Below are 24,224 nucleotides of genomic sequence, written 5' to 3'. Positions count from 1 at the left end.
AATTAACAAAGTACTTAATATTTTATAGAAGCTACTACACCATAGACTTCATTTATATGGTAGCTACTTCTAAGGATCACATTGCAGATCAAGGAGAGTAAGCACATAAAAAAATCATGTAATACTCTCTACTGCGAATGATGACTTTTTTCATGCTATTTCTATTTTGTTATATCATGTAGAGAGTTTTCCTTTTCCATATGTAGACATATGACACTGAATTCTGTCCCAAAGAAGGGAAGACGGGCATTAATGTCTTAACAATTTTCTGAAAGTCCAAAAAAGTTATAGTCAAGATCTTGTGTAGATTTTTTTCCCTCTACATATTTAAATACCAGCAGAACCTTTGAAGGATATTTTGGTATTTACATTATTTATATGATAAAAAAAATACTACTTCATTCCAGAACTTCTACACTCTGTATTAAAAATTTACAAAGTTTCCTCTCTTCATTAATAGTAAATTCTGAATAGATTTAAAAATGAAGTGCATGTCAAGTGATTATCAGGGCAATCAAAATGGCTAGTTGCCCGGCCACACACACACTCTAGGAATACTCTTTACATTGCAATCCCTACAGCACCAATCCTGCTCCCACATTGTGCCAAATACCCTAAACTTTTTATTTATTTATTTCATTTTATAGAGGCATTATCCATCATAAAATGAATTTCCCATTTATTGATCTTACTAATAATAATGATAATGGGCTTGTCACATAAGTCAGAAGTATTGGTATCTCCAGGCTTTTCAACAGACATCCTTAACAAGTGAGTTTGAAAGTAGGTACACAAATGCACAAAAAAAAATAAATGTTTTTTTTAAAACTGAGAACCTCAAGATCTGTCAGATTAAAACTGAATGCTTAAGGGAGTTCAGCTAAGTACAGAACTTAAGCAGATATATGTGTACTTAATTTAGTGTATGTGAGTAACTCCCAGTGGTTTAAAGTTCAGAATGTGCTGAGGGTGGATTGTGGTGAAACAGAAGAAGGTTAACAACCTACCCAGTGATGTGAGTGCTGGCTTTGAAAATCAACATAATTGTTCCCGTGTAACTTGGATAGGGGGCTGTTCTAAAGATCCCAAATTTAAACCTTCTTAAAGGAATCTAATCAGATGTTAACAAGTTAACAAATCAGAAAACAATAGAGTTCTCATTTTTTGCTTTCTTTATCATATATTTGTGACTATAATTATTAGATTACAGCTCCATAATTTTTAAAGCCACTTACTAAAGCACAGCAGTAACACCAGTTTAAACTATTACAGATTTGAAAAAGCTCCATATACTCTGATGCCTCTGAATTGCAACATCTGCATGGTGATCTGACCTATGTCGTTAACTTGCAATCCTGCTCTTTTAAGCAATTTATATGAACTTATATTGAGTGTCTCTGTGTAGATGAGACCTCGTTAAAAAAAAGACAAAAAACAACAAACTATGGAGAAATTTAGCTTTAGAGTAACACAGGCATATTTGTTGCATAGTATGAATATTTGAAAAACGTCCTGTCTTCCCTTTATAAAAAGTTAATGAGCTCACATAGTAAATGCTTACTCAAGTTAAAAATCTTTAGCAAAAACAAATTAAGAGTTCTTCATTATAGGTCTGAGGAATATCTACAAAGCATCAGTTGCAGAGGATGGATTGTAATGCCTCATTAATGTTGGGATTATGGCTTTCTTTGAATTTGGAATCTTCTTACTTTAGGCCCTAAAATTTCAAGTGAATGTGAGTAACTACACTGATGGGTCTACTTCAGTAAAGAAATATATATGCACATTTGAGCTTGGGGACCTCAATTTTCTAAATGGTTCTGACTGTATCACATTTTATACACTAAATAGTCCCATTTGAGAAGTTGCTTACAAAGGAAAATTCATTGAATCAAAACCAGAAATCTACTTTGTAGGTAGGCACAGTTCAACAGCTTTTAAATTTGTATGCATTCTGCAAAAGTGTCGAAAAATTACTCAAAAATGTAGAGTATTTTTATCCTCATATATTTACATATGTATTGATATATATATTTATGAATTAATGTACATGTCTGTATGTATATGTGCATTTATATGTACGTATATATGTATACACACTTCTATATATGTGCATGCTTTCTGACTATTCAAAACAGAAATACCCATGGATCAAGAATATCCAGAAAGATTAAAATCTGCACTTGAATACAAGTGACAGATTTCTGAAACAAAATAAGAATTTGATGTTGTAATATATATTTTTCAAGGAAAATCGTCCTTCAGTGTAATGAGTTATAACGCTGGAAGGGTTGCACTGGAATATCTCTTTCCAGTTCCAAACCCTAGAAAGTCAGTTAGCATGACAACCTGAAACTCAAATCAAATAGTCATTTGGTTTCTTCCAAGCTATCACTCTTATATGTGTTTGTCCTTTAGTTATTTGTCCTTAAAACATTAATCAGCAGAGATTTCCTAAGAGATATTTCCTTCAAGCATGTAACACTCATTTGGCAGCCCACAACACTTAAAACTCTTAGGAGTTTTGGTGCCTAAACCTAATCCTGTAAACTATCACTTGCTTGATGTGCAAATAATTGGCTTGTGGGTTTGCAAACTAAGGGACAAATTTTGCAGATACATACAGTGTATTATACCTCTACTAATTCAAAATATTATACTGCCAACCCAAACTATCCTGTTTTTATTTACAGGTTTCTTTACATTTAGAAACAGTCACCTTTGATATTTTAAATTTTTAGCACTTTCTTCCCAACCTCAAACCAAGTTTTATTAACAAAATTTATATCCTTTCAAAGTCAGGTTAAACAGCCTTAATTAAAACTCTTCCTTAATTGCATTTGAGACAGATTAATAATTAGATAACTTTCATTTATAAGTTAATGCTTTTCTGTAATAACAAACTGAGAACAAATACCTGATTTTGCAATAGATGTTCCACTTGACCTCTATATTTCCTAATAACTGAGAGAAGGTTCCATCTGGAAATTGGAAAAAAGAAAACAACATCAAATTAATAATAGGATAAAGAGAACAGGTTTGCCCCTTCTTTTGCTTCCCCCCCCCCCCCCTTCTATAAATTGGGAATAGTTTAATTGACAGTATTTTATGTTGGTATAAAATAAGGAGAAGTGATTATGTAGGCGTCATGCAATTGAGCCTGCATCTCCCTGTTTTTTTGGTAATCATTTGCCACAAACCATAAATGTAAAAATCTTCTACTTATACCTGGAGGACACATGCTTCCCAAGTGAAAGAACTCCAGTGATCTGCTATTTCAATGTCTATTGAGCTCCACACCCAATTTATTTGACTTTTTAAGGTTAAGTGCTGAAATACTACCTTGACAAAGGATAGACGTAAGTAGATGCTACAATGCCTTCTTTCTCAGTAACATCACAGACTAAAGCTGCAGAGCACCAGGCAAAACATCTGGAAAACCTCTACATTTAAAAAGTCCGTACTAAGTCACAGGTATAAAACTGTATATTATAAAAAAGGACACTTTGCTACATAATTCATTAAACTTTATTTGCTTAGCGTTCTCAAGTTTACATGCTCAAACTGTTTCAGCAGCTGCCTTTTCCATAGTATTACCCAAGCTATGAATTTGTTCTGCTTCTGTAGATCGACATATACCACTCTGTAGTACCATGCCTTTGTCATGCTACAGAAGTTACCATGAAGTTTGTACAGGAAGATTGCTGTGCCTTAGCAAAGCTTCATTAAATTAATTAGGATTATGAACAAGAGTATACAGGTCTCTATACTGAATTCCAGAACTGACGCTTCAGCTGTAACCTCACCATTTTAGAACCATGGGCTCCAAGTGCTATCTCCAACAGACAGACAGAATCAGTTCTGCTTTTAAGAAGTATTTGTGTAATCTTCTGTGTTTCAAGCACAGTGAAATACTAGCTGTCATTTATTTGCCAGCTGGAACAAAACAAAAAAAAGGTGCCTATGAGACCATGGCTAAGGCTGTTACACACAGGAATATACCTTCCTTTTCCTCTGACAGCCTCCTCTGTAGGGTCAAATCTTCAGGAAAAGGTATGGAAATATTAATTCCCACTTCCATACTCTGCCTAGCCTACTGATTAGTAAAAGGGACATGTTATTGACTTGATGGTCCTTGGAGGGAGGCAGGGTTTTCATGTGCTTTTATGAAAAAGTGGAAATTGCAATTTACATTCTTTCTTCGGTGTTTGTTTGTTTTACTCTGACAGTTTATCCTTGACTTTTTTCTTTTTTTTTTTTTTTTCTCTTATATTTCCCACTGATCTTTTTTATTAGGCTTCTTTCTCTTCAGAAGGGTTAGAAGGGAATTCCTCCTCCCCCCCCCCCCCCCCATTGCAGTCCGGTAGCTGAAAGTCACAGAAGTATTTTGATTGCTTCAGAGCAAATGGACTATTGTTTACAGAGAAACTGTGTGTGTCCTCATGCATCTTAGTTGGGCTAATTGAGCAACCAGAGATTAGAGTTGCAACTATGGTCCAAAGTACAGGTTTCCTAGCACGTGGTTAGACTGTCATTATATATATTGTATGGCAAGAGAAGGAAAGAGTCATTGCACTGAAATCATCATACAGAATAGAGCAATGTTAGGTTGCCTTCCCTGTGCTAATACCAGAGCGCATTCCCCCATAGATGCCTGCTATTCACCTCCTCCTGCAGACGGTTTTGTCTTTACAGCTTTTTATTTCCCATCTGCACTAGCTTTATCTAGCCAGGCAGTTTGTGTGTTGAGTAGCTGTCTGGCAGTTCCTCCTGTAATCCTGTTAAATCATAGCTAATACAACTTGTCGCTCTGCTTTGACCAAATCTCCAGGCATAACATCTTTTTCATAGCATTACCCAGCTCAAAAGCAGTTCTGGACTTAGGAGTTTGCCTTGTTGCCTTGATGCATACAGGTAAGCATGTTTATTAGCATGCTTGGCCTAAATGCAGGTTTCAGAATAATTTTATCAGTTATAATATGGTTTAAAAAATAAGCATATTTTTCATCAGTTTATTCTACCCTAGAGAATTTTTTAAATAAAGTAGCCATGATTTTAAATAATTAATAGAAAACAAATCCAGCAACTTGTGACAACGATGAAAATTTCTCCACTAACACTATCCTGAATCTTTGCCTGCTAGATAACTAATACACCCCTATGTCACCACACAGACATACTTCACTTTCACGTCTTTGATAGTTGTGTATAAATATGACAATGCTAACCAATCAATGAACATTCAGTGTTTCTTTAACATTAAGGAAATTTTTGGTTCTTTTAGCAAGGCAATATGCAACAACAGTTTTGGAAAGAAAAGAAGAAAGTACAAACAACTAGAGCGAGTTAGTCTTAGACCTCAGCCAGCCTATATGGGAGAAATATGGCAAGTATGTAGCATACACTTATAGCATTCATTTTTCAGTTTCCTGGCAGCAGCACCTACTGTGGATCAGTGCTAGGTTTGCTTTCTAAAATGCTGTTTATCACCATGCTGTGATAAAAACTAAGCTGTGCCTAACTGCACAGATCAGACTTGCCATCATGTTATAGTTACTGGCACCGCAGCATCAGAGATTATGGGCCAACGAACTGCAGCTCTTCTGGTGCACTTCTTGATTTATGTTGCGTTTGTTTTTCAAGCTATGAAAATCAGTGCATGAAGCAATGTAGGGGTCTGCTGGTTTTATTTGTTCATATTTGCCTGTGAAAGCAAATCTGATTATTACAAAGGTAAGTTTCTAGTTAATTCTTTTTACTTCATCTCAAGCCAGTTCAAACAGTTCTTTTTCCTTCTCTGCTGAATCTAAGCAGAATGAGCATCTCTGTCAATATGGTCTCTAGAACACAAGAGTTTGTGTGCTACAATGAGAAATGTAACTACAGTACATATAGACAACCATGAGCATTATTTTATTTAGCTAATCTAAATACTCACAGCTGTGAGGACACAGCAATAGGGGAAAGTAATTTGCTGGCCTTCCTCTGTGCAGTCAGATTTGCAGAGCCTTGCTGAGACCATTCTACTGCATCTCCATGCCACTGCATCCATCTATTACAGCCCTATTACAATCGTAGCTAGATACAGAATTGCGGAATACATCCCAGTGCAGAACTAGCATAAAGACATTGTTGTAAGTTCTGTTAAAAAAAAAGTTGTTGTGACCAGTTATGATATTATTGACTTACTTTGGGGCTTACTCCCCCAAAAGATGCTAGGGTGGTGTTGCTTACAAGAATAAAAGCTTTTCTTCACTGTATTCCTCACCATAAAATTTTGGTGATGCTTCAGATCTAAGTGCCTTCTTAGCCAGTGCTTTCAGTTCAAAGTAGTTGCTGTTAATGGGGGAAAAAGAATATGTGAACACTGCTAAAGAAGTTTGCTCCAGGGAGTGATTTTTTTGATTCCAGAGTTAAGGAGTGCATAAAGGTTTGTGGTCACGATACTTGGAGTAGCCAGTTAGACAGAACCAGCTGTGCACCTTGTGTAGCACCAAGTGGGAGCCTACACCAGGCCTCCTATGACTACAGTGCTACTAAGACAGTTAGGGGGTTTATTCATTAAAAAGGGAGGGTTGAGTTCAAAATACCCAGCATAAAATGAGGCAGTCCACCATGATGGTATTTCTATACCATAATACAGAAGATATGTAATTCACACCCTGGAGCAAGCCTTAAGCACAACACTGAAAGACTGCATATGTGCAAGGAGTCTAGTGTGGTGCTGTTTCATGGACAAGACCTCCAGGGTGCAGTCCCTGAAATGAACTAGGAAGCTGACGAGGATCAGCTTAAAGAATACTTAAACCGGACGTACACTGTCCATGTGCCCTGATGGGATGCACCCATGAATGCTGAGAGAGCTGGCTGATATTATTGTTGAGGCCACTCCTGACAATCTTTAAGCAATCTTCAGGAAGAGCTCCCTGAAGACTGGAGGAAAGAAAATGCCACTCACATCTTCAAGAAGGAGGACCCAGAGAACTAGAGGCCGATCAGCCTTGAACCCTAGGAGGATGAAGGGGCAACCAATCCTGAGAACCATTTCCAGGCAAATGAACTACAAGAAGGTTGACAGAAAGTATTAAGAAATGATTTGCCAAGCAAAAATAGTCTTTGACTAACCTGATAACCTTCCATGATGAAATCATAGATTTTTGTCACTGTCACCCATAACCACCTCATATAGAAGTTAATAAACCATGGGGTGGATGAGCACACAGTGAGGTAAATTGAAAACTGACTGAATGGCTGGGCCCAGGGGGTGGTGATCAGTGGCATAAACTCTAGTTGGAGGCTGGTAACTAGCAGTATACCCCAGGGGTCAGTCCTGGGTCCGGTACTGTTTACTTTAACATTTGTCTTAATGATGTGGATCGTTGGAAAGATTGTACCCACAGCAAGTTTGTTGATGACACAAAACTGGACAGAGCGGCTGCTACAGCAAAGGGTTGTACTACTGTCCTGAGGGACCTCAGCAGGCTGGAGAAATGGGCTGACAGGAACCTCATGAATTTCAGGAAAAGGAAGTGCAAAGTCCTGCACCTGGGGACGAATAACCCCATGCACAGATACAGGCTGGGGGCTGACTGCCCAGAAAGCAGCCTTGCAGAAAAGGACCTGGCAGTCCTGGTGGACAGGAAGCTGAACATGAACCAGCTATGTGCCCTTGCATCAAAAAAGGCTAAAAGGGGCTAAAGGTATCCTGGGCTGCATTAGGAGGAGTATTACTACCAGGTTGAGGGAGGGGATCCTTCCTCTCTTACTCGGCATTGGTGATGCCACACCTGGAGTAAGTACTGTGTCCAGTTCTGGGCTTCTCAGTGCAAGAGAGACATGGATGTACTGGAGAGAGTCCAAGGATAACTAAGATGATGAGAGGACTGGAGCCACTCCCCTATAGGGAAAGACTGAGAGCTGGGACTGCTTAGCCTAGAGAAGAAAAAGCTCGGGGGGGTTGGGGGGGCGGGGAAGGTGATCTTGATGTATATAAACACCCGAAGGGAGGGTGAAAAGGCAATGGAGCCAGGCTCTCTTCAGTGGTGCCAGGCACTAGGACAAGAGGCAATGGGCACAAACTGAAACACATTTTCACCGGGTGACCAAGCACTGGCACAAGTTTCTCAGAGAGGTTGTTGAGTCTCCTTCCTTGGAGGTATTCGGAAACCATCTGGACACAGTCCTGGGTAAGCTGGACTGTATCCAGACATTACTTAATTAGGTCTTATAGAAAGAAATACCTATTCTTGTCTTTCTTGAAACTGCTACTTTCACTTCATGCTCCCTTCATCCTGCACTGGAAGATACAGTAAATGATCCTTTTCTGCAGACATTCTCTGTGCTCCTCAATTTGATAGACTTGTCATCTATAAAATACCTATCTTCTATTATCTCTTCATCAGGATGAAGAATATTGTTACCTATTCGTTTCTCATATGGAAGGCATTTCACTCCTCTGAGCATCCTTGCTGCCCCTTCTGTTCACTTTTTCAAGTTCTATTACATCATATTTGAAATGGGAGAAGCAGAAGTGTCGGCCGTCTTCAAGATAAATGAACACCCTACACTGATACTGTAGCATAATACTGTGGTTTGGTTTTTCATTTCTTCCATAATAATTCCCAACATTTGTTTTATCTTTTTTGCAGCTGCTGTGCACCAAGATGACATTCAGAGCTATTTATTATAACCCCAAGAACTCACTCATGGCGGTAAAAGTCAGCTTGAAGCCTATGATTTCACATGTGAATTTAAGACCATCTCCTCCCATCTACATTTATCTTCTCAAAATTTCATCTGCCACTTTATCACACACTCAGCTCAGCATTGTAAAATCCTTCTGCAAATCATCACAGGCAGTTCCTGTGCACATTATGGACAGCAAACTTTTGTCACTTAGCTATTACCCGTCTTTCTCAGATAAGTTAGAAATGCATTTGAGAGCACAAGGCCTGACCACAGATCTTTCTAGGTCATCGCTACTGGAAAATGTTTTCTCTTACCCATCAACAATCCATAAGACCAGCAGGAAATAGTGATCAAACACAGTTCAAGCTTTTAATTTTTCAATATTTACTGAATTTGTGGTTGAAGAAAGAAAGTATTTATTGTCCTACAGTAGCAGAGGAAATTTTGCAGATCATGGTTGATTTGCACCTCAACATCTTTTATCACATATCCCCTCTGAAGACTCTCTTTGCAATGGAAAAGGCCACACACTTTACACCACAAGAAATAAAACAATCAGTAAGTAGTGTCTTTATAGACTGTATGGTTGGTTTGATGTATTTATACCAAGGACCAGAATGGAAATTTGGGCCATGCTCCTAGGAAACCAGATGGGTCCTCAGTAAGCACCAGATATCCACCTTGTTCAAGTCACTCTCTATTTTCCTCCATCTGCTAAATGACAGGTGTGGCATTTACCGTTCTTGGCAAAGTACTGTATAACACATTGATGAAAAACATTACAAAAAGTGTTAACAGCTTCTTTATCTAACTGCATGAAATGGAACATAATGAAAGTTGAATGAAGAATCTATCTCATTTAGTGCTTGTCCACGGTAGGTTAGCTTTAGAGTCAGGTGCACTTTGAGTGCGAAGTTAAAAGCGTGCCATACCTAGCCTGCATTAAAAACCAAACCAAACCACACCACGCTAAAACAAAACATCACTCAACTGTGAAATCACAGGCATAATGAAGAGCAAATCTGTTACTTTTACAGCATTTACTTTTGAAAATTCTCCAAGAGCAACGCACACATAAAAATTATGACTCCTTCAATCCTGGGAATCTTTGGAAAACATGAAAGTTCTAATGAAATCTTTAATGACATGGAAGGGAGAGAATGGGGGAAAATTACACAGATCTGTAAATAATTATAGATTTTTGCTAAGCAATCACAAGAAGGTCTGAAAAGTCTAAAACATCAGACCAAATTTCTTTCTCTTTGGTATCATTCCTGTCCTCCCCAGTAGGTCTTGGGATTGTCCTTTGAGGCCAGGAGGCTCACTACAAAGATGAATAACTGCAAAGAGAAATACTGTTAAATACCAGTATTCTTACCGAGTCAGTCTCCAGCCACAAGTGTCTTCAAACAGCTGATTCACACTGAACTGTCTTTGGTCATCTTCCTGCTGTTGAAGAGAGGGCATAGAGTGAGATATAGTGTTCTGATATGAAGAATATATGTTGGAGAGATTTGCTTGGTATTTTCCAAAGTTGGCATGTTGATTTAGAAACTCTCAGAGTGTTCAGGATGTTTCAATCTGAAATTTAGTTTGGTGAATCTCTCTTGTGTTACGCTGGGTCATACTGTATAGAAGGCCAAACCAGATTGTCATGGTAGTTCCTTCTAGCTAATATAGATTAAGACTATAGCCAGGCCTCAGTAAACCCTGGCTCTGCCTTCTTGTTACAGGCAGCAGAAGGTACCCTTTTATACACTTCTGATGCAGCAGAAATCAGTTTGCATCCACAACCAAAGTGCCGTTTCCTTTTCTAAGAGAACAGAATGGAGTACATTTGTAGCATCCTTTGCAACCCCTCTGCAGGGACTTGTTTTAGTGAAGAGCCACGGAATTGATCAAAGCCCTAAAGCATTTTTCGTATGAGGAGAGGCTGACCTGGGACTGCTTAGTCTGGAGAAGGGAAAGCTCAGGGGAAATCTTAAAAATGCGTACAAATATCTGATGGGAAATAATGAAGACAAGTGAGTCAGACTCTTCAGTAGCCCTTATTGACAGGACAAGAGATAAAGGGCAGAAATTAAATACAAGAAATCCTGTGAGGTCCCTTCCAACCTAAATAATTCTGTCATTTTGCCTTATTTGACACATTCTGCTGACCAAACCTGTCCCCATTCAGATATAGTCCTTTCTCCAGCCCCATGGATTTGCTAGGCATGTACTGTTAGCATGTGGCACCACCGCGTCCTGAAAATTCTGCCCTTTTTCTGACTCATGTTTGAACCCATATCCCTATAACTCGATGGGAAAATTACTGAGGGTCTTGTGACAAGCATGACCTCAAATTTATTGTTCAAGGATTACAAAGGGAATGACATTATGAAGAGGTATAACACTAGGAGGGGTGGAGGGATGAGAGAGAAAAGAATTAAATAAGAAAACAGAAGCAGGAGAGCAGCACAGCACATAGGCATCTAGTGGTGATGAGCTTCTGTTTCCCTAGTGGCTAGAACAGGAGCCAGACATTTTTCTTAGTATCTCCAGAAATGCAAATGATGGCTGGGATGGGCACAGCTTAGGCAACCAAGTTACAGACTATTTATTTACATGTGTACTGATCTAAAATATTTGATTGCTGAAATGTGAAGCAGAGGAGAGAAATTATATTTGGCCGAGGATCCAGAAGAATCTGAAAGATGACTCCATTTTAAGCTGGACTAAACTAATGAAACTTCCAAATTCTTTGTGAAGGGAAGACAAAATGGTTTAACCTTAAGCAAAACATTTCAGTAAAGAAAAAAATTCCATCTGTTAATCTTTTACTGTTATAACATTCACACAATAAAAAAAGATTTCAAGAAAAATGAGAACAGCGTAACCCAACAGTGATTAAATATGATTCATGATTTTTCCCCCCTCTTAAACAGAATTTGAAAGAAAATTTCCATATTCTAAAGGAAAAAAGTACCGTTGTCTTCTTGCTTGCTTGAAAAAGCCTTCTCCTAATATTTTGAATGCTAGTGAATTCAAATATTGGAAGCTTGTTCAGAATAAGGTGAGCACATTAGCATTTTTTCTAGTGCATTGAAGTATAATACTGGTTTAAATCTAACATTCCTAAAAACTTGTGTTTCTGCTATGGTTGGATTCAATTAAAATATGTTAACTGACATGTGAATTAATTCACACTAATTTTGCTTTAGATTGCTATATAGGGATTTAGCAATAGCACCGTTTAAGGAGCAGGAACTTGCTGAGCTAAATACATTACAGATGTTCTGTAAAGAATTCCCACCTGGAGTGCTACTATCTCTTTTATCACATTGTGGCAATAAATGAAAGATGAATTAGACAAATGAAATAGAAGGGGGAAAAGTAAGAAAAACACTCTCATGCATTAAGCCCTGAATATATGCGTCTTAGACCTAAGCACTATCCTCCACTTGGTCTGGGCATTTAATCTTATACAAACGCCTCTGTTCCTTATCTCAGTGTATTGACATGAGAGTGTCAAATGTTATTGTAATGGAGAAAATAGGGTAAGTATTTGGGGGGCTAGGAGATGCCTTTGAGAATAGATGGTCTTTCCTCAGCTGATTTCAGAATCTGCCTCTCAACCCCACTGAACTGCTCCTACAAAAATAGCTTATAGATGCCAGTTTCCCGAGTGCAGTACTAACGGGGCTACATATGGCTATGACCTAGTAACTGCTAGTTTTGCTCACAACTCGTCTTCTGTCCATACCATACTCCTGAGGCTTGGAACACCTTGGACCTCGGACAGTTATCAAGCTGCTCCAATGTATGCTAGAGGACTGGTAAAACATCTGAAGCTTTGAGAATATTTTGTACTGCTACCATAATCGGAAACAAGCATTTCAGGAATGAAATAGCAGCCAGCACTCCATAGCTGCTTACTATAACATCATGATTTGAATTTGCTGCCTCTAGACAGAGCAATAGTCATTCACATCCATCTTGACTCTCAGCAAATCATACTTTTTTTTTTTTTTTTTTTTTTTTTTTTTTTTTTTTTTTTTTTAAGTCACATTACCCTACAGATGAGTAGTGTAAATGTTCTGCAAAATCCACCCTGCAGTTTTGTAATGTCGCTGCATGCTTAGTGGTCATGCTGCCACCTCTGGAGACCTTACAAATAGCAGAGCACATCTGAACTGAGCAATCACAGGGACAAGGCTTGAGCTACAGAACAAGATTGATAAATGACAAACTGCCTCCTTCTGCTCATACACTGACAGTACTAGAGGACAGGGAGAGATGAACTTGGAAACAATGTGATACAGACTGAAGGAGGAAGCCCTGAAGCTTAGAGAGACATTTGATATGTGTGATTGATAGGAACCCAGAAGCTTAAGGGGATCTGATGGACTCGGGCAACAGGCGGGTGTATGAATTATTTAGCACCTGAATATATGTGGGCGATTATTATATAGAAGGGCTGACAAGATATTCATATGTTTCTGTGATACTTGTTAAACTATAACCTTAGTGGAGTTTTCTATAAAATAACATATTCCAAAGTTCATAATTTGAGAGTCCACACAGATTAACTCACAAAAATAAACCCTGGCTACATATGTGCATAACTCTCTGAGATAGCTGAAGAATCTTAAGGGTCTCAAAATTTGTGCCTTTACAAAAAAAAAAAAAAAAAAAAAAAAAAAAAAAAAGCAGCACACTATTTTCACATCTTTTTATAGGAATTCTGATGATGGGGAATTTATTTTCCAAAAACTGCTACTAAGTCTGTGACTTTCAAAAACATTTTACAACCGGAGCCAACAAGTCTGACTGTGAGCTCAGTGCAGACTGCCTCAGCTCCTTGAATTTAGTGTGGTTGGAGCAGGTTTGGTTTCAAAAGACTCCCAGAAAGTGAAAGGAAACACTGCAGCTTTCAATGCACCATGGCCTGTGTCTCCTCTGTTAGGTTTTGTCTTTTCCTGACAGACTGGCTGGTGCTCTGCCTGTGAGCAGGACCTCTCCTTTCTGATACAAGTGCTCTGTCACAAGCATGCCCTGGAGCTGGAGGAAAACTCTGGGTCTATGACTTATGCCAGCTCAAGAGCTGCTCATGTTCTTTGCTATTATTAGTAAGCTGAAATAACTTCATGGCCTGAAGCTTTCAGAGCCATGTCAGTTACCGTAAAAGAGCGATCAATAATTCACTTGAAGATGGTAAAACCTGTTGTAAGTTATGAATTACAGTTACACAAATTCTTTGAGACAATAAATGTTTTCTAATGGCTTGAACACTGCTAATTTGTCTTCCAGGCTTGCTAAGTTACTTGTCTGAAAGACTATTTTTGTTTGTTTGTAATCATTCTACCTGGTAATTACAACCATTTTCAAAACGTGAAACATCAAGAAATGCTCAGTCTCTGCTCCTGGCCCCCACAGTGCACTGCAATACATTAAACCTCATTTAGACTTGTCAAACTGCAATAGAGTTGAAGCAGACTGAGAATATTAATAGAACATGAAACATTTTACAGTAGCACAATTTTATGGGATACTTAAATACAAGAAAAGGCTCCCTTCTATCTGAGGTGCTACACAATCCCTCTCTAAAGAGTCACAAACATTTAAATAATGGAAAACCCCATCTTGTCATGATGGACCACTGACTTTTCTCATCTGTGATTATGTTTGGAATGTTAACAATTCATTAAGTCTGGTAAAAATAATTAAGACTGGTATATATGAAAATAATATATATATTTTTAAGGTTCAGGAAATATCACTTGCTGGTTGCTTTAGTCCAAAAATCCCTTTCTGGAAGCAAGTGAGGCTCTTGTTAGAAACCCGTAAGCATTCTTTGGTGCCTGTCCACTGCAAAGATTCATGCTTTCCCCAGATAATCAGTACGTGGGGAAACTCTGAAAAAATGGATCTCTTGGATAGGCAGAGCACTCTCTGGAAATGTGATTTGTATAGAAGTTTCTGCTTCTACACTGTTCCATTGTGCATTTCTTTCTAAACATCACCTAGAGACTAGGAATTTAACACTTCTACCAACTACAACTTGTGGAATTTGTGCTTAGGAATTGCCTCTTAGAGACCACCTAGGTTAAAGTACAGAACAGAACAGTTCTGTAGTCAAAACAAATCTAGCAGTCATTATTCAGGATAACTGTAATCCACCTACACTGAGTCACCACTTCACAGGAGGACTATTGGATTTTCTCCACATTCATTGTCATTCTCAAGATTCCAATGTGGAGAAAAATCTGAAAGGTGCAGGATTCCCATTCCTGTCAACAGAAAATCTTTGTCTGGCTAGACTGGAAAATCAAGCTTCAGTATGTTGCTGTATTATAAAGATAACCTTACGTTCCCTGTATAAGCCTTACCTGGCAGTTTGGTAGGAACCTAGCATCTTGAAAATTTGTGTCTTAAAAGCCTTAAAAGTGTTAAGGCTAATAGATCTCATGTCTCAAAAAAACCCAAAAACAAATTAGAAAGTCACCCACTGGCTGAATGACCTGTGACTCAGTGTAAAGCCTCAGGCCAAATTTCTTGCCCTTAACTCCTCATTTCAGGACAATTTTCTCTTTCTGAACACTTCATAACAGAATTCCAGCTTCCCACATAAGGAAAGGAAGCAAGTATTAATCTTAAAAATTAATAAAATAATTCAGCTGAATTCACAAAAGAATTGTGAACATTTAGTTATTGGTCAAATCTCATAAACTGTCTGATTAAAAAAAAAAAGTAGAGTAGTTGCACATTACTCGTAAGTATTCATTTATACTGGTTATTAAGCATAACAGTAAAATAATAGTAATTTCATATACAGACAGATATTTTTAACTATGCTTCACAATTTTGACAGTGTTATGTAAAGTGAGCAAGAATCATGAAGTCAGCCTCCAGATGGCATTGATACAGAGTTTTGCTTCCTTAGCACACAAAAAAGCTTTAAAGCCTCAGAAGAGGCTCTTGAACATATCATTATGTTCCAAAGCAGGTAATTTTGATGATCTATAGTAACAGCAGATTTATATACAACAAATAGGTCATTTGCTCTACATTTTAGTTTTTCTGTTTGGAGACAGAGTAATATGTAGAGAATTAATCATTGACTTGGAGTTTTGAAGAGGAGATTGTCAAGACATTGTCTGAGGCTCCTTTTTTTCAGTATGTGCGTGTAAAAAATACTTTACCACATGCTATATGCATATATGTAGCAAAAAGCATTTGTATCAAACTTACTGATGTCACTGATTTCTCAGGCCAGAAAAGTTGGAAATCTGCGACTGCCCAGCAGGAGGGTCAATAATATATTATTTCATTTAAAAGATAGAGATACTGACATAAAAAGACTAAACAGCATTTCCACCATTACACGTACTTACGTGTGTCCATAATTATATCTAATCACCAATAATCCACTCTTCTTAAACCTTTCTTTGGAAGCACTATAGGGAAAAATGAGGTCTTACATCTCCTCACACAGGATCTCTTGTCACAGATCTAACACCAGAAAGGACTATGATGACCTTCAGATCTCTTCTTAATACTGACAATGGAAAACAGGAATGGTGATTCCTGCCTCGATCTGAACAACTTGCAGTTAAATGACAACAAGGTACCACAGATACTTTCCCAAGACAAAGCTCATTTCAATGGTCACTGGACATGTTCCTTTGCTGCTGTGATATGGGGATGAGGTAAGTAAGGACTCATGAGACAGACACTTGCTTATCCCCTTCTGAAGGTATATTCAAACATCAACTTATTTTTTCTAGACTGAGAGCAAATAGTTGGCAATTCTTTGGTCTGTATAGTTTTTGAAGAAGTGACCTATTGAGGAAAACTTTCATGTTTTCTGATTTACTTCCTTTTGGATGATGTTATACCAAAAAGAATCAGTGGTTTAAAAAAATTAAATAATTAAGTGAATAATATTGATACTGCATAATGCCAATAATTTAAGTTAGGATTGTACATATCAGCACTAAATTATTCTTCTTTTATTTATACAGTGGTTGAAATATTAAATATATAGATATAGATATAGATATAGATATAGATACAGATATAGATATAGATATAGATATAGATATAGATACAGATATAGATATAGATATAGATATAGATACAGATACAGATACAGATATAGATATAGATATAGATATAGATATATAGATAGAGATAGAGATAGAGATAGAGATAGAGATAGATGATATAGATATAGATATAGATATAGATATAGATATAGATATAGATATAGATATAGATATAGATGATATAGATATAGATATAGATATAGATATAGATATAGATATAGATATAGATTAGATATAGATATAGATATTTGGCCGCTGTATTATAGTCCTTTTTTAATGCTCTAGGTAATGTATTAAATGATGTTTCACATGATGAAATATAACAGATATGAAAAGAAAGTTCCTACCTTTTTATATTAGAAATCTGCCATCTGACCCATATATTGACAGATTCAAGCTGATAGCAGATGTATGCAAAGCAGGTAATTGGTACTATCTGTGAACAGAATCAACACACTGCCAAGTGAAACTGCCCAGAACAAAGCCTCTGCTGTACTGCAAACTCTGGGTTGGAAGTAATTCAAGGTGGTTCACTGGGAATAAAGCTCACATTTAATAGCACAGGTCAGTGTCATTAAAGCTCAGTAATCCACTGCAAGAACGCTTAAACTCAAATAATCTGAATAGGAATCTCCCTGGATTTAAGGCGATGAAAAAACATTTTTTTCTGTAAGGACTACATGTCCTTACAGATAACATTTCTGCATGTCTGCAAAAAGAACATACAAACACACAAAATTAGGCATCACACATGCACAAACACACTAACTGTGATTCTGCCTTTTATCAACATACCCTGTTTTTCAGTGATAGTGACAAGAGTCCAGATCTAATTAATTTTACATAGTACTTGGAGTGGTTTTGCACTTGTTGTATTTCAAAACATAGAAAGGCCAACAAAAATAAGAATGAAGAAATATTGCTCACCTGAAATAAACAGCACTAAATTCTGACAAAACTGATTTTTTTCTAAAATGGTAACCTTTGGTCTTTTTCAGTTGAGTGTTTTCTACAGTAACTCACTAGATATAAGTGTGAGAGCAAAGCAGAGATGTTTCTCAGTAGGTTTCAAATGCAGTTCAGAAATAATATATGTATTATCAGAAAAGCAAATAATTTCTCTTCGATTATTACTGCAGGTTGTTACATAAAAGGATTGGTGGAACATTATTCCTTCAGAGATGCTGAAAGGAGGAGGAGGGGAAAAAAGACAACATACCGTTCGAGCCAAGCTTTGCTTCAAAATACTAGTGTCATGTAGTCGAAGCTGAATGCAGGTGGTTGCCTTGCGAAGACTTTCATGGCTGCCCAAAGTATGATTACTGCAGTTTGAGGGGGAAAAAAACAAACCAAAACCAAATGGTTACCTCTGCTTGCAACTTCCTTTCCTCCCCCCTCCCCCCCTAAAAGCACCAGTGGACTGAATTCTAAGTGCAAGGTGGATTGAATGATATAAAGCCTGTATTTGGCACCTACTTCTATGAAAACTGATGACATTTGGTTCTGGCATATTTTCTGGTGAAACAATTTAAGAATAATTGCTTAGTTGTATCTTTGACCATTAAGTTCTATTGCAGAACAATGACACAGACAAAGAATACGCTAAAAAAGCTGCATGTGCTCCCAAGCCTTGAAATTATTCATGCATATTCTTCAAACCCAGATTAGCACAATTTATACAAAGTATCTTGGTTATGAATGCACCACTGCAGAATGGCTTGTAGTGCTTGATACTTAACTTGAAAAATCAAATATTAACTATAAATTTGAAAATCACATACATGAGGACAGGTGGTCCTTGATTCTCAAAAAAATCAAAGTTCTCTGTTCCCTGTGCAGCTCACACAGAGATGGTAAAAGAAGCTGTGAGTTAATCTTCCTTCTCAAATCACACACCAGCTAAACTCAGATGCAGAGCTCTAATCACTAAACTGAAGTGGTTCCTACACACTATTCTGCTGGTCAAGGATGCCCTAGCACCCCATGACAGGGGAATTCCTTGTTCTTATTTGCCTCTTCAGAGTAGCTTCTAGTCCACTTATCACTCTTGGCAATCTCTTCTAAGTTACAACACAGCCTTAGTTTATCACTCTTAAAATTACTTGGAACAAAAATAATTTCAGTTTCCCTTCCACTTTTTGTTTTAATAAGGTCAAATAATGCAAAAACTATTTCAGAGTTAAGGCAAACATCTTTTTTACATTTAAAACATCCTTTGGGATTAATGGGTAGGAAAATTTGCACTAATTTTTGCAAAGGCAAACTCATCACCAAAACAAGTCAATATGCATATCAGTTACACCTCTAGTGCATGTTCAATTAGATTCATTTTGCTTTTTCCAAGCCTCCAGCCACACAAATGGATATTCTATATTTATACAGATTTACAGCACAGCAAGTTGTTTCAGAAGTCCCTGGGCCGTGAAGGAAAGATGACTCTTTTCTGGTTTGTAAAGTGCCATGGAAAACTCAGAATTCAGATGTAAACGGTGTTTCTTTCTACCTAAAAGAGCATTTGATGGAATGTCTGAATAAAACTGGCTAGATTTAGTTCCGAAAAATCTGCTTACCCTATGAATAAATCATGGAAAGTGTGAGCTGGGGGAGAGACTCCTGTCTCGCATGGCAGCAGAGCTGTCCAGCACAAAAGAATGGTTAAACTTATATAAACATGCTGTACATAATTGCCATGCAGCACAATTACAGGGAATTCATATATCTTGTAAATGTTCTGCACCTATACTACACTGTAGTTAAGTAAAATACATACTGACCACAGTGGTCACAAAAGGTGTAGGTGTGGATACGGGAATTTTGAATTTTTTTAAACAAATACATTAAAAGTCACAAAAGACAAACCCATTTCCATCAGAAACAGCAATACATAAAACAAGGTTCTAAGTTCTTCCATACATTTGCAGAATTCCTTGACTTTAAAAGCATGAAGTACAGATGAAAGACTGAGAGAAGTTAACAGCAGCACAGTAAAATACCTGTACTGGTGGAAGGCACATTGCTGCTATGCCTCAACCTTTCTCAAAATCCTTTACAAGCAAAAGACTAAGTGACCTATTCCCAGTTCCTGGGACTGTATCAATGCATAGATTATCTCGTGTTGCTCCTCAGCTCCTGCCTGTGTTACATCTGCCCATGGTTATCTTGAAATTTCTTCCTCTCCTCATTTTACCTAATCACATCTGTCTCGTGACTCTAATGATGAACTCTCCCGTGTTCCTTTCATCCTTTAGAACTGCCTCACACTGTTTTTTACCTTTTACCCCACAGTTACTCCTGTTTTTTACTATTCTGCATTACCTTCAACCTTCGGACAGGCATAGTAACAAGAAAATTACAAAGAAACACATCTGTGAGCACCGAGTCACATTTTCCCGATTTCTTCAGTATACAGGTTCCTATTGCAACGCCAACATTCTACCAAGCCAATGACAGAAATTGGTGTAGCTATACCAATATAAATGAGCCTTCTGTTAGTGTAAATTGGTATAGCTATACCTTCTTCTATAGTTACAAGTTTCTGCCACAGAGGTAAAAAAAACTATCTTTTGCAAGTATAATTGTTCCATGTCATCGTGCTTCCAGGCAAAACAAGCTACACCAACAGAAGTGGAATTTTGTTGTTATAACTACATTTACACTAGTGGTTTATGTTAGCTCTGCTGTGTCAGGCAGATACTATACATCACCAAATCCTTTATTGACATAGCGATGCTGCCCTGAAACATTGCAGTCAGAAGTACTGGCCATACAGTTGACTTCATGTCACAAATACAAAGAGAAAAGTTTTGACAGGTATTGTGACACAAGAGACTGGACAGATGGATTAATGCCTCAATAAAATAATGTGGAAACATGGTCTAGATGAAAAGTGAAGTACAAGAAACAGAGGTGTAGCTTTGCCATAGACTGACAGACTACCTTTTAGCCACTCCTAGACTGTAACACACTAAGCTGATCTGCTGCTACCTTTATTATTAAGATAAAAGTAATAAAGCCCCCTTTGGAAGACAGGATGATTATTAGTAACTGGTTTACAGTGCTCTGAGCTCTGTAAAGGAGACAGAAATAAAAATGCTACAACATTATTAACAATTTCCCACCTATTTTTATCTAGAATACGACGTGAAGAATAAAGCTTTCATAAGAATGCCATGCCAAAAGACATTAAGCAAAATGCAGTTTTTGTTTTTAAGAAACATGGTAATGAACTTGTCAAAGTAAAGTGGTCCCACAATATATCAGAAGCAGAGAAAGGGAAAAATCCCTCAGTCTCTTGAGACAGCCTCACCACTATATCACTTTGCTTCCCCACAGCAAGGTTCTCTGATGTGCTATAAGCTCCAAATCCTAACACAGTTCAATCAGACTTGGGTTTTGGTTTTTTTCTGCAAAAGGACTCAGCTAAGCAGCATCTCTGAATGAGAAGCTTAATCTACAGTGACAAGAGAAAATTAAGTTTATTTTTTACAAAGAACATATTCATCCAAAAGGTGCTTGCTTCTTATGATCCCAATCTGCATGAATATAACTCTGCCCAGTGTGTAATTAATAGCTTAAACTTCACTTTGAGTGAAAACGAATTCTTCTGTAGGTCTCAATTCTCAGAGAATAGAATTAGTAAAGCAAAAAAATGTCATCAGTAAGGTCACAGGCAAGCATGTGAGCAGAAATGATAAGCATTTAGACTATTCCATACACTGGCTCACTGTGTTAGCTGAACTGCAAAGCAGTAAGGTAACTGCAAATTATACTATGGTAGATTGTGGATAGAATTAAAATTACATAAGAAAAGATCCTTTAAAAAAAAAACAACTAAGCCTTAAAAAAAATATAAAAAAAAGGAAAACAAGGCATGTTTTGAAATAAAGCTTTATATCCTTGGACTACATTCCTTTGCTGAGTCTACATTACCACAACTTATTGCTAGCAGGCAGATCAATAATAAAAAATAACAAAAAAAAGCACCCCATATTCTTATATATACTTGTGATTTGTTTTATTAGGCATTTCAGGATGCCCTGAGTTTGTGGCCTGTAGTTCTAAAGGCAAAATGTCTAAATGGAGGATTGATTTTTTCTTTCACATGAGAAAGGTTTGTTTTGGCTTGCTGCTGGCATTGAAAGCAAAAAGTTATTTGACACAAGTTGCTTAGCCCCAATTTAATTTATTTGTATAAAACATCTTTCATGAAGGGTATCATAAAATCATTTTTAGGCCATCCATTCTAAGTCTAAGGAAGGACAGGAAACTGTGACAGCAAGATTTAAAGGTAGATGTAAAAGGTTTGGATAATGGGATGATAAAGTGAAGAATTTTTAGAAACAGCAGGTGGCCCTCTAAGAAATAAAAGATTATTATGAACAGGACAAGTGTAAAGGAGTGGAGAGCACACCCACAGCTGGGAAACCTGGACAAGGAGGGAGAAGGAGGGTCTGTAGATACATATGAAAATCAGAAACTTCCATTAATAGTGGCAAAAATTGATGACACAAATAGAGACTCTTTCAAGGAGTGTCTCTTTCTGCTTCCAGATCCACTTAGACTGAACATCTAAGAAAGGAACTGCAGCAAATCAAGTGGGGAAGTAACTAACATACACCTTACAATGACAGAAGGGGCAAGGACAAAGTGGCAACAAATCCTGATAGCTTCTACAGGCCCTGTAAGAAAAACTTGAGGGAAAAGGAAGTGCAGGAAGAAAAAGAAAGCCTGTAGGTTGAGGCAAGGCCAGGATTTCTCATCAGTAAACAAAATGAACTTAAAAGACCAGAAACCAAATGAGATTCCAAATCAGAACTTCACAGATGGCTCTATTAAGGACTGACCTACAGCTTATACACAGCCTTCTGAGTTTTGTAAAATTTGGATATTTGAAATCTGACACTGGTGAGTCATATAGGATGTGAACTCAAGGAGATCTCCACAGGAAGGGAATAATGGATGACGAAAGCTTGTGCACTTAACACAGAAGTATTTTTTCCCTATCTCTTTCAAAGCTAAACGGATTCTTGAAATCATCAAGTCTTTCAGGTGCTTCTGCAGAAGGCAGGGTGAAGTGCTTATTAATACAGTCCAATATAATAGCAAATTAAAGCTTTAACAGATCTTCACAATGTTATCTGGTTCATTAAACCACTCTGGTCTGATAAGAATTTATCATGTCACATTTTTGGCTTTACTTTAGTTTTTTTCTGGGTTACAGTAAAGCAGGAGCAGCAAAGAATTTATTCCCTTTGCTGCCTCATAATTTGGGGAACTTCTACTGGAATTCATCGCTGAACAATTTCCAAGTACTCTTCTGAGGAAGAACTCTGTACAAGTACATCAAATCACTCTGTTAGCAACATCGTGAGGAAAGCAATTTGTGCTAAAAGATTGCCCAAACATAAGAAAAATTTCACCCTGAGGCAACTCCGCAGGCCATGTTAAGCTACCCAAGGGATAATAATGGTCTGGGGTTCCAAATTTCAGATACAGGACTCTGATGAGGAGGCAGAAGAAGGGGAGCTGAAAGTACGACATAGTGCAGAATTGCAAGCTGCTGAGGCCAGAAGTGCAGCTCAGTGCTTTCTGCATAAGAGTGAAGGAGCAAAGCAAAAAAGCTGACAACATTATTGACCTTGTTTCACTGCTAATGAGACGTGCAGAGATGCTGCAAGTGCAGGAATTTAAACAGTCTGCTATTGATGCATTCTTCCCACCAGTGAAAATAAAACTGTTTAGAACATACTGTACACTGTACTGAAATGCACTGAGCTCACCCTCAGTACAGTGACTCATTATTTCCATTTGCGTTAGCAATTAGTTTGCAATGAGAAGGGAGTCTTGAAAATAATAATAATAAAAACCCCCAAACCTCTGGCTTTTTATGTAATTAACAGATCTATGTGTGACCTACACTCAGTGGTTCTGGTGTTGCAATGCTTTGCACAGTGCACTGCTGTACTAGCTTCTGCTTTATGGAGGTTTGGACAAGAGTGGGCTTAGAAATGTTGTAGTCTCCATCTTTAGTTGCAAAGCATAATTCATCATAAACATCTGAACATTTGACCTGTGTAAGAGCAAAGTGTCCAAGTTGGATATAGAACAAAGCTAATTACACAGTGTGAAACCTGCTCTCACAACTACATTACTTTCATTAATCAAGTTGACTTGCTCCAGGCTAGTTCTGCTAATCTTTATGCTATACGGCAAACAGGACCGCTTCAAAATATTTCCCTTTTGATTATAGACATATTCTATTTTATTTAATGTTCTTTATGTCAACTGATGAGCCATGATTCCTGCAATGCCAGCTTAACATGTTACCACAGAGAACTGCCAACTTCTCCCATTCTGCCAAAAGTCACAGTCCCTACAGTACAGCTGACAACAGCCTGCACTTTAGCTGCTTCAACACAAAATCTGCTCACTTTTGCTGACAGATGA

At 37.6% G+C, this 24,224-nt stretch overlaps 1 protein-coding gene across 1 annotated transcript in view; it reads right to left on the bottom strand.

Annotated features, from left to right (window-relative positions):
* The window catches only part of PIK3C2G (phosphatidylinositol-4-phosphate 3-kinase catalytic subunit type 2 gamma), a 208,276-nt gene that overhangs the window by 164,228 nt on the left and 19,824 nt on the right, over positions 1-24,224 (bottom strand). The window contains exons 6-8 of the mRNA XM_056342037.1: positions 17,998-18,100; positions 10,067-10,137; positions 2,918-2,981 (exon numbers count right to left, since the gene is read on the bottom strand). Of these exons, the coding sequence (XP_056198012.1) occupies positions 2,918-2,981; positions 10,067-10,137; positions 17,998-18,100 (238 nt within the window). The remainder of the gene's footprint in view (positions 1-2,917; positions 2,982-10,066; positions 10,138-17,997; positions 18,101-24,224) is intronic.

This window comes from Falco biarmicus, chromosome 5, assembly GCF_023638135.1.
Source record: "Falco biarmicus isolate bFalBia1 chromosome 5, bFalBia1.pri, whole genome shotgun sequence".
Lineage (NCBI taxonomy): Eukaryota > Metazoa > Chordata > Aves > Falconiformes > Falconidae > Falco > Falco biarmicus.
Note: the sequence above shows the minus strand (reverse complement) of the source record. Positions and strands in the feature narration are given on the sequence as shown.